Source organism: Salvelinus alpinus, chromosome 15 (genome assembly GCF_045679555.1).
Source record: "Salvelinus alpinus chromosome 15, SLU_Salpinus.1, whole genome shotgun sequence".
Classification (NCBI taxonomy): Eukaryota; Metazoa; Chordata; class Actinopteri; order Salmoniformes; family Salmonidae; genus Salvelinus; species Salvelinus alpinus.
Genome location: NC_092100.1, coordinates 18,596,213 through 18,608,256, shown reverse-complemented (window position 1 = coordinate 18,608,256; position 12,044 = coordinate 18,596,213). Strand labels below are relative to the sequence as shown.

The 12,044-nt window shown below is 41.9% G+C and overlaps 1 protein-coding gene across 4 annotated transcripts in view; it reads right to left on the bottom strand.

Annotated features, from left to right (window-relative positions):
- Positions 1–1,039: 1,039 nt before the first annotated feature.
- The window catches only part of LOC139539619 (KN motif and ankyrin repeat domain-containing protein 3-like), a 44,736-nt gene continuing 33,731 nt past the window's right edge, over positions 1,040–12,044 (bottom strand). For all 4 annotated transcript variants that reach the window (XM_071342721.1, XM_071342722.1, XM_071342724.1 and 1 more), the window contains 6 exons: positions 10,508–10,598; positions 10,029–10,248; positions 9,688–9,830; positions 9,385–9,585; positions 2,231–2,329; positions 1,040–1,869 (listed from right to left, as the gene is read on the bottom strand). In XM_071342721.1, the coding sequence (XP_071198822.1) occupies positions 1,810–1,869; positions 2,231–2,329; positions 9,385–9,585; positions 9,688–9,830; positions 10,029–10,248; positions 10,508–10,598 (814 nt within the window). In that variant the 3' untranslated portion in view covers positions 1,040–1,809. The remainder of the gene's footprint in view (positions 1,870–2,230; positions 2,330–9,384; positions 9,586–9,687; positions 9,831–10,028; positions 10,249–10,507; positions 10,599–12,044) is intronic.

Sequence of the window (12,044 nt, the reverse complement as noted above, 5' to 3'; positions counted from 1 at the left end):
AGGGAGCAACTGCTTGCATTCGTGTTACCACGCCACTATCTCTCCCTGTCATGGCTTTAGTGCCATCAGTACAGATACCAACACATCTTGACCACCAAAGTCCATTTGATGTCACAAAGCTGTACAGTACTTTAGAAATATCCTCTCATGTTGTCCTGGTTTCCAGTGGTTTGCAGAAGAGGATGTCTTCCTTAATTGACCCCCCATAAACATAACGGACATATACCAGGAGCTGTGCCAGGCCTGCCACGTCTATTGACTCAACCAGCTGTAACGCATATAATTCACTGGCTTGTATGCGAAGCAGGAATTGTTTCAAAACATCTCCTGCCATGTCACTGATGCGTCATGAAATAGTCTTGTTTGATGAAGTCATTGTCTGTATAGTTTTTTTGGCCTTTTCCCCCAGCATTGTCCCAGCCATATCCGTGGCAGCAGGAAGAATTAAGTCCTCCACAACAGTATGGGGCTTGCCTATCCTATCCACTTGGTAGCTCACCATATAAGATGCTTCTAGCCCCTTCTTATTAATGGTATCTGTTGCTTTTATAAGTCTTACTACTCGAAAGTCATCTTTATTCTTGCAAAAAAACTCCCGTGGCTTATTTTTAAAATTGTCATGTATACGTCTGAGCAAGAGTGAAAGTTTCCCTCGAGAGAGTAACGGTTAATGTGATTGGATGTTAATGATTTGACTAGGCTACCTGTATTTGACATTGTGTTGTTATTTCACTGAACACTAGAGGGTTTCATTTTATTTTTGGCAGTGAAATGAGGCTACTCAGGCGAGACAAAAAACTCACCCAAATGTATAGCCCTGTTGGAAAATATAAATTTACTGTTAGAAAATGTGAAGAAAAAAATAAAAAATAAATATATATTTTTTTTTAATGTGAATCACATTTTTATTTGGCGTACCCCGGACGGCATTACGCGTACCCCAGTTTGGGAATACCTGCCTTACATCATCTTATATAATGAACATTAACAGCAACCTTCTGGTATATCTGCTTAGTACAACATTTAACAGTGTCACATGTTATGTAAATATATGTTTATTTTTTACATGAAAATAGATACATGAATATACAAGGCATAGACAGTTAGTGCAAACTTGGAACTATTTTGGCATTAAGATTGAGAAGACTACTACTCCAGTCTCATTTTCAGTTAATTTATCACTTGATTTACTTGACAAAAGGAACATATAAATAGGTGGTCCATCAGACCAACCCGTCGAATGGCCTACTCCATGAAGTTTGCACTTGTGTCTAAAAAACTCTAATTTGCTCAAAACATATTGTTTGTACCCTTAAGTGTGTGTATATTACTGTATTTATACGTGGGATATTGTTTTTCAACAGGAAAAGTTGATTTTCTTTAAATAGCTGGAGTGCGCCTTTAAAAAGGGGAGGGGAACTAAAACTAAACACAGTCAATGAGTGCAAATATATGTGAGGTCTGCTTTACTGTATCATAGAAAAATATGCTGCAGACCTTGACCTAGTCAGGTCTGCAGCTTGACCTAAAATATGCTGCAGACCTTGACCTAATCAGGTCTGCAGCTTGACCTAAAATATGCTGCAGACCTTGACCTAGTCAGAAATGTTGCAAATGCAGATTATTGGCTTATATAATAATGGTTTAAGGCATTTATTGAAAAAATAATATTATATTAACAATACAAATAAATGAATGACGTATGCCATTATATAAATACATATTTTTATGTAGACAGCGGCAGTATTCCAGTGGCGCATTTTCAATTCTCAAGTCCAGTTATGTTTGTTTTTCCATATTGGTGGCCCATTACTCCGCAGCAGGCCATGTCTTTTGAGGACTAGTGGGGCTTCGAGTCTTGGTCGTCCCCTGAAAGAAATATACCAATGTTTTCAGCCTGATAGTAATAAAACAGGGCAAAAATCACAATGAACAGTAATAAACTGGAGGGAAAAAATACATGGTGCTTTATAGAATATGCTCTATGGGTCACTACTGCTACACATGTCAAGACAGGATCTTTCAACTAGCAGCCAACATACCACACCCAAACTAAACATTGGAGTGTAGCCGAAGCGCTAAAATTACACACTTCAAATAGTAGCAACATTGCGCATGACACAGATATGTTGTGAGTGCGACCTATACTGGATTCAAAGTCTAACTGGCTGTTTGTCATATAAAAAAAGGCAGGCCCCTCGGCCTCCAGACCAGAGTCTGGGGAACTCACAGCTGTCTGGGCTTTGGCGTAGTTCATGTGGGCGTAAAGCAGCACAGCTGTGTCATTGTGAGAGGCCTCCAGGGCGATGGACAGAGCATTACTGCCGTCCTAGAGAGGGAGGAACACGAAAGGGAGAGCAGGCTTAGCTATAAATCCTCTGAGGCGGGATACACATAGCACTCCTGCCCATTCATAGCCACAACACACAGTTTAGGAAGATTAAGAAGCTATATGCCAGAACGTAATTACAAATAATTTGTAGACGCAAATTGACTTGAAAATCTATGGCAAGACCTGAAAATGGTTGTCTAGCAATAATCAACAACCAATTTGACAGAGCTTGAAGAATTTTGAAAAGAATAATGGGCAAATGTTGCACAATCCAGGCCTGGAAAGCTCTCAAGAGACATAACCAGAAAGACTCAAAGCTGTAATCGCTGCCAAAGATGCTTCGACAAAGTATTGAGGGGTGTGAATACTTTGACATTTCTGTATTTAATTTCCCAAAATTTCTAAAAATATGTTTTCATTTTGTCATTATGGGGTATTGTGTGTAGATGGGTGAGATTTATTTTTATTTAATCAATTTTGAATTCAGGCTGTAACGCAACAAAATGAGGAATAAGTCAAGGGGTATGAATACTTTCTGATTAGAGTATTCAACCCCCTGAGTCAATAGATGTTAGAATCACCTTTGGCAGCGATTACAGCGGTGAGTCCTTCTCTAAGAGCTTGGCACACCTTGATTGTACAATATTTGCACATTATTCTATTTTGAATTTAGTTATTGATCATTGCTAGAAAGCCATTTTCAGGTCTTGCCATAGATTTTCAAGCTGATTTAAGTCAAAACTGTAACTAGGCCACTCAGAAACATTCAGTGTTGACTTGGTAAGCAACTCCAGTGTGTATTTGGCCCTGTGTTTTAGGTTATTGTCCTGCTGAAAGGTGAATTTGTCTCCCAGTGTCTGTTGGAAAGCAGACTGAACCAGATTTTCCTCTAGGATTTTGCCTGTGCTTAGCTCTAATCTATTTATTTTTATCCTAAAAACTTCCTAGTCCTTGCCAATGACAAGCATATTCATAACATGATGCAGCCACCACCATACTTGAAAATATGAAGAGTAGTGCTCAGTGATGTGTTGTGTTGGATTTGCCCAAACATAACACTTTGTATTCAGGACATAACGTTAATTTCTTTGCCACATTTTAGTGCCTAATTGCAAACAGGACGCATGTTTTGGAATATTTTTTATTCTGTACAGGCTTCCTTCTTTTCACTCTGTCATTTAAGTTGGTATTGTGGAGTAACTACAATGTTGTTCATCGTCAGTTTTCTCCTATCACATCCACTCTGTAACTGTTTTAAAATCCCCATTGGCCTCATGCCTGTATCCTTGTAGTGACTGGGTATATGGATACACCATCCAAAGTGTAATTAATAACTTCACCATGCTCAAAGGGATATTCAATGTCTGATATTTGTTTTTACCCATCTACCAATAGGTGCCCTTCTTTCCGAGGCATTGGAAAAACTCCCTGGTCTTGAGGGTTGAATCTGTGTTTGACATTCACTGCTCAAATTAGGGTTTTTACAGATAATTGTATGGGTGGGGTACAGAGATGACGTAGTCATTCAAAAATCTGGTTAAACACTATTAATTGCACACAGAGTGAGTCCATGCAACTTATTATGTTAAGTTATTTAGGCTTACCATTACAAAGGGGTTAAATACTTAACATTTCTGCTCTTCATTTTATTTTAGTACTTTTACCCCTTTTTCTCCCCAATAGGTAGTTACAGTCTTGTCCCATCACTGCAAGCCCCCTACGGACTTGGGAGAGGCAAAGGTCGAGAGCCATGCTTCCTCCTAAACACGACCCTGCCAAGCCGCACTGCTTCTTAATACACTGCTCGCTTAACATGGAAGCCATCCGCACCAATATGTCTGAGGAAACATCGTCCCGCAGGCAACCGAGGTCAGCTTGCAGGCACCTAGCCCGCCACAAGGAGTCGCTAGAGCACGATGGGACAAGGAAATCTCGGCCAGCCAAACCCTCACCTAACCTGGTCGACGCTGGACCAATTGCGCGCCACCTCATGGGTCTCCCGGTCACGGCTGGCTGTGACACATATTGGGATCGAACCCGGGTCTGTTGTGACGCTTCAAGCACTACGATGCAGTGCCTTAGACCACTGCGCCACTTGAGAGGCCTTCTGCTTTTCATTTGTTATTAATTTGTCAACATTTCTAAAAACATGATTCCACTTTGACATTATGGGGTCTGTAGGCCAATGACACAAAATCTCAATGTAATCCGTTCTAAATTCAGGCTGTAACACCATTTTTGGGGGAAAAAGTCAAGGGGTGTGAATACTTTCTGAAGGCACAGTATATATATACAGTGGGGAGAACAAGTATTTGATACACTGCCGATTTTGCAGGTTTTCCTACTTACAAAGCATGTAGAGGTCTGTAATTTTTATCATAGGTACACTTCAACTGTGAGAGACGGAATCTAAAACAAAAATCCCGAAAATCACATTGTATGATTTTTAAGTAATTAATTAGCATTTTATTGCAAGACATAAGTATTTGATACATCAGAAAAGCAGAACTTAATATTTGGTACTGAATCCTTTGTTTGCAATTACAGAGATCATACGTTTCCTGTAGTTCTTGACCAGGTTTGCACACACTGCAGCAGGGATTTTGGCCCACTCCTCCATACAGACCTTCTCCAGATCCTTCAGGTTTCGGGGCTGTCGCTGGGCAACACGGACTTTCAGCTCCCTCCAAAGATTTTTTATTGGGTTCAGGTCTGGAGACTGGCTAGGCCACTCCAGGACCTTGAGATACTTCTTACGGAGCCACTCCTTAGTTGCCCTGGCTGTGTGTTTCGGGTCGTTGTCATGCTGGAAGACCCAGCCACGACCCATCATCAATGCTCTTACTGAGGGAAGGAGGTTGTTGGCTAAGATCTCGCAATACATGGCCCCATCCATCCTCCCCTCAATACGGTGCAGTCGTCCTGTCCCCTTTGCAGAAAAGCATCCCCAAAGAATGATGTTTCCACCTCCATGCTTCACGGTTGGGATGGTGTTCTTGGGGTTGTACTCATCCTTCTTCTTCCTCCAAACACGGCGAGTGGAGTTTAGACCAAAAAGCTCTATTTTTGAATCATCAGACCACATGACCTTCTCCCATTCCTCCTCTGGATCATCCAGATGGTCATTGGCAAACTTCAGACGGGCCTGGACATGCGCCTGCTTGAGCAGGGGGACCTTGTGTGCGCTGCAGGATTTTAATCCATGACGGCGTAGTGTGTTACTAATGGTTTTCTTTGAGACTGTGGTCCCAGCTCTCTTCAGGTCATTGACCAGGTCCTGCCGTGTAGTTCTGGGCTGATCCCTCACCTTCCTCATGATCATTGATGCCCCACGAGGTGAGATCTTGCATGGAGCCCCAGACCGAGGGTGATTGACCATCATCTTGAACTTCTTCTATTTTCTAATAATTGCGCCAACAGTTGTTGCCTTCTCACCAAGCTGCTTGCCTATTGTCCTGTAGCCCATCCCAGCCTTGTGCAGGTCTACAATTTTATCCCTGATGTCCTTACACAGCTCTCTGGTCTTGGCCATTGTGGAGAGGTTGGAGTCTGTTTGATTGAGTGTGTGGACAGGTGTCTTTTATACAGGTAATGAGTTCAAACAGGTGCAGTTAATACAGGTAATGAGTGGAGAACAGGAGGGCTTCTTAAAGAAAAACTAACAGGTCTGTGAGAGCCGGAATTCTTACTGGTTGGTAGGTGATCAAATACTTATGGCATGCAATAAAATGCAAATGAATTACTTAAAAATCATACAATGTGATTTTCTGGATTTTTGTTTTAGATTCCGTCTCTCACAGTTGAAGTGTACCTATGATAAAAATTACAGACCTCTACATGCTTTGTAAGTAGGAAAACCTGCAAAATTGGCAGTGTATCAAATACTTGTTCTCCCCACTGTATATTGTCCTCAGAAAACTTGGGGCATCAAATAAAATCACCTGCGGGCCAAATTTGGCCAATGGGCTGCCAGTTGGGGAACACTGGTATATTGTCTATGTGAGGTGTGGCCACTCTTAAGGATCTGCCCCTTTTTTTAAAATTTTCACCTAAAATGACATACCCAAATCTAACTGCCTGTAGCTCAGGACCTGAAGCAAGGATATGCATATTCGTGATACCATTTGAAAGGAAACACATTGAAGTTTGTGGAGAATATAACACATCAGATCTGGTAAAAGATAATACAAAGAAAAAAGCACATGTTCTTTTAATATTTTTTTTGTTCCATCATCTTTCAATTGCAAGAGAAAGGCCACAATGTATTATTCCAGACCAGGCGCAATTTAGTTTTTGGCCACTAGATGGCAGCAGTGTGTGTGTGTGCAAAGATGTAGACTGATCCAATGAACCATTGAAAATATGTTCAAGATTTTATATCAAGACTGCCCAAATGTGCCTAATTGGTTTATTAATACATTTTCAAGTTCATAACTGCACTCTCCTCAAACAATAGAATGGTATTCTTTCACTGTAATAGCTACTGTAAATTGGACAGTGCAGTTAGATTAACAAGAATTTAAGCTTTCTGCCAATATCAGATACAGTGGGGCAAAAAAGTATTTAGTCAGCCACCAATTGTGCAAGTTCTCCCACTTAAAAAGATGAGAGAGGCCTGTAATTTTCATCATAGGTACACTTCAACTATGACAGACAAAATGAGAAAAAAAATCCAGAAAATCACATTGAAGGATTTTTAATGAATTTATTTGGAAATTATGGTGGAAAATAAGTATTTGGTCACCTACAAACAAGCAAGATTTCTGGCTCTCACAGACCTGTAACTTCTTCTTTAAGAGGCTCCTCTGTCCTCCACTCGTTACCTGTATTAATGGCACCTGTTTGAACTTGTTATCAGTATAAAAGACACCTGTCCACAACCTCAAACAGTCACACTCCAAACTCCACTATGGTCAAGACCAAAGAGCTGTCAAAGGACACCAGAAACAAAAGTGTAGACCTGCACCAGGCTGGGAAGACTGAATCTGCAATAGGTAAGCAGCTTGGTTTGAAGAAATCAACTGTGGGAGCAATTATTAGGAAATGGAAGACATACAAGACCACTGATAATCTCCCTTGATCTGGGGCTCCATGCAAGATCTCACCCCGTGGGGTCAAAATGATCACAAGAGCGGTGAGCAAAAATCCCAGAACCACACGGGGGGACCTAGTGAATGACCTGCAGAGAGCTGGGACCAAAGTAACAAAGCCTACCATCAGTAACACACTACGCCGCCAGGGACTCAAATCCTGCAGTGCCAGACGTGTCCCCCTGCTTAAGCCAGTACATGTCCAGGCCCGTCTGAAGTTTGCTAGAGAGCATTTGGATGATCCAGAAGAAGATTGGGAGAATGTCATATGGTCAGATGAAACCAAAATAGAACTTTTTGGTAAAAACTCAACTCCTCGTGTTTGGAGGACAAAGAATGCTGAGTTGCATCCAAAGAACACCATACCTACTGTGAAGCATGGGGGTGGAAACATCATGCTTTGGGGCTGTTTTTCTGCAAAGGGACCAGGACGACTGATCCGTGTAAAGGAAAGAATGAATGGGGCCATGTATCGTGAGATTTTGAGTGAAAACCTCCTTCCATCAGCAAGGGCATTGAAGATGAAACGTGGCTGGGTCTTTCAGCATGACAATGATCCCAAACACACCGCCCGGGCAACGAAGGAGTGGCTTCGTAAGAAGCATTTCAAGGTCCTGGAGTGGCCTAGCCAATCTCCAGATCTCAACCCCATAGAAATTTTTGGGAGGGAGTTGAAAGTCCGTGTTGCCCAGCAACAGCCCCAAAACATCACTGCTCTAGAGGAGATCTGCATGGAGGAATGGGCCAAAATACCAGCAACAGTGTGTGAAAACCTTGTGAAGACTTACAGAAAACGTTTGACCTCTGTCATTGCCAACAAAGGGTATATAACAAAGTATTGAGATAAACTTTTGTTATTGACCAAATACTTATTTTCCACCATAATTTGCAAATAAATTCATTAAAAATCCTACAATGTGATTTTCTGGATTTTTTTTCTCATTTTGTCTGTCATAGTTGAAGTGTACCTATGATGAAAATTACAGGCCTCCCTCATCTTTTTAAGTGGGAGAACTTGCACAATTGGTGGCTGACTAAATACTTTTTTGCCCCACTGTATGTCTATGTCCTGGTAAAAAAAATTGTTACATACAAGCTCATGCCATTCGCATTAACCTCTACGTTAGCGCAACCGTCCCGCGGGGGACCCACCGATCCTGTAGAGGTTTTAAACTGCTGGGCTGGTGTGGGTACAGGCTTTTCTTCTAGGCAGCTAAGCAACACACCAACTAAATGAAGCTGGAATCAGGCTGGAACAAAACCCTGCACCCACACTGGCCCTTAAGGTTGCCCACCCCCGCTCTAGGTTACACACCAGCAAAGTGTTAACCCACATCTCTGTCTGTCTCCCAGTCCTCAACAATTAGCTGTATCCAATTGTCACAGGGTTGGGAAAAAAAGCATGTTCCCAAATACTTTCCCAGCCCCTCTCAGCCCAGCTGTGTCCTACTGAAACCCAATCCATGTGCTGTACGGCTAACACATTTCCCCCCAGATATGAGTCTGGACTGGAGGTTCAAAGTAGTCTGAGAAAAATGTATTATAAAGTCATACTGTAGAAAAACACTTGGTGTATAGATTATAAAATGATTATCTCTTATTGTGAAAATAAAAGTGTTCATACAAACAAGAATTTATAAAATAAATAAATAAAATAAATAAATGTTGTATTCACTTCTTGGGTGCATCTCAATAATCAATTGTGGTTTCCTCCCCTGCTCTCCTGTCCTTCATCTGCAGCTCTGATGTTAAGATGGGAAATATCGCTAAAGCCTATCAGAGCATTTGCTTTGATCTGCTTAGTTTTTTCAGTTCAGCGTGAAACGGAAAAGAAGTAGAGAATGAGGAAAGTGGACAGGAAGAGGAAGCCAGGTAAGCATATCAAGAAACACTCTGTGAGTGTACAGGGTAAACAGACAGGTGTACAGGGTAAACAGACAGACAGACAGCAAAGGAACTCACATTGTCCACAATGGAGATGTCACAGCCCGGCTGGTCCAGGAGCAGTGAGACAATCTCGGCGCGGCCGTGCTCGCTGGCGCACATGAGCGCCGTGGAGCCCTCGTCATCCTGCACGTTCACGTCAGCCCCGCAGTCTAGCAACGCCCGCACCATCTCCTGCCGTCCATGGCTAACAGCTAGCATCAGCCCCGTCTGGCCAGCCTAAACACAACTTAGCCCAGTTAGCATAGTGGTAGCGAAACACACATAAGCAGTACTGACTGAGGGGATAGACTGGATGTGAAGTGATTGAGAAGGACTTGCCTGGCTGGCCTTGGCGTTGACGTTGCCCTGACTGAAGAGCTTCCTGACCACCACCATGTCATCCTCCTCTTTCACAGCTGAGAGGGCCGCCAGCATGATCGCAGTGTAGCCTGCCTTGTTCTGCTTATCTACACAACACATGCCTGCACAGAGCACACACACACACACCTTATTGAAACCCCGGGGCATGGCATAACTAATGTAATTTTATGCCTGTAGTTAAACCATAAATAACCAACCTTCTGAAGATTCATTATAATAGGCCCTCTTCACTAAGGTCATAAACCTTGACCCTAACACAACTTCCCAAAGATAAGTGAGGACTCCTCACTCAAACTAACCTGTGTCCAGCAGTAGCCCCACCACGGTGAAATTGGAGTGGGAGACGCTGTAGTGCAAGGCTGTGTTGCCATTGCCATCAGTCATGTTGACGACGTGGGCCAGCAAGGCAGAGGAGACCTCTGTGAGGGCCATTAGGTAGTCTGAGACACGGGGCGGCTGGGCCAGCTTGGCACTGGAGATGCGGAACCATTCCAGCTGCACAGTGTGAGTGCTGGAGATCTATAGGACAAGACAAGGGAGAAGAAGAGAGGACGTGGGATAAGATCAAGGATGTAATACTACTACATAAAGGTTATCATACTAACATGATTATAAACACTTCAAGTCATGGAACTTTAAAATATCACTCTTAATACTGAGAGGGAACACTTGAGAGATTATGTGCATTTTGGGAAAAAACTAGCCGGAAATTGTAAAGGAAATTTAAGATTTCCAGGATATTATCAAACAGAGAAATTAGAGGCATGCTGAAACCCACCACTTCTTTACTCTTCAGTGTTTTGACATCATCATTCAGATGGTTCTTCAAAATGAGACAAGCTTCACGCATTTTTGCACTCAGCTCAAACCTAGGACAAAGGATTACTGCAATTAGATGTGGAAGTTATCTATGGGTTGTGACAAACGGGGATCTAACACTTGTGCAGTTAGCCAATGGATGAGGCTCCTATATAAAGTATTCAACTCATTTTTGTAAACATCTTGGCTATAATTCCTCGGCAATATTATACACATGCATAGCTTCACAGATGATAATGTTGCGAAATAACTTTGACTGCAGTAATATTAGGGTTTCATATGTTAATTCAGGACTGATTTGCTCCAATTACTTTGACATTTATGCTAACTTTTGCAAATGCAGGCTACCTATAGGCTACAAACCAAAATAAAGGATTCAAGTTTTACTACCAACAGACTTCTTTCGAGGAAAGCAAACTATCAACAAAATATGAAAATTCTGTTAATTATCCCTTTAAAATTATGTTGAATACCCATTTACATTTTTTACAGTGCCTTCAGGAAGTATTCACACTCCTTGACATTTCCAGATTTTGTTGTTGTACAGCCTGATTTTTTTTGTCATTGTCCTACACATAATACCCCATTAACGTCAAAGTGGAATTATGTTTTAAAAAAATTTAACAAATGAATTCTAAGTGAAAAGCTGAAATGTCTTGAGTCAATATGTATTTGTTACGGCAAGCCTAAATAAGTTCAGGAGTAAAAATGTGCTTAACAAGTCACATATGTTGCATGGACTCACTTTGTGTGCAATAATAGTGTTTAACATGATTTTTGAATCTCTGTACCAGCCATACAATTATCTGAAATGCAGGGCAATGAATTTCAAACAGATTCAACCACAAAGACCAGGGAGGTTTTCCAATGCCTCACAAAGAAGGGCACCTATTGGTAGATGGGTAAAAAAAAAAAAAATTAAAAGCAGACATTGAATATCCCTTTAAGCATGGTGAAGTTATTAATTACACTTTGGATGGTGTATACACCCAGTCACTACAAAGATACAGGCGTCCTTCCTAACTCAGTGGCCGGAGAGGAAGGAAACCGCTTAGGGTTTTCACCATGTGGTCAATGATGACTTTAAAACAGTTACAGAGTTCAATGGCTGTGATAGGAGAACACTTAAGATAGATCAACAACATTGTAAAAACTCCACAATACTTACCTAATTGACAGCGTGAAAATAACAATGCCTGTACAGAATAACAACATCCTGAGACCAAGGCCATGGAGGAGTACACAGAGGACTCTCTGGCTGCTGGGAGCATTCGTCCTTCTGCCTTCTCTGCCAGCGCAGGGTTCTTCTTCATGAAAAAAAAGGACAAGACCCTGCGTCCATGTATCGACTACCGGGGCCTCAATGACACCACTCCTCTCCTTGACTTTCAAACCTCTCCAGGGGGCAACCATGGAGTGGAAGACGGCCTTCAACACAGCTAGTGGACACTATGAGTACCTGGTCATGCCGTTTGGACGCTCCCGCAGTGTTCCAT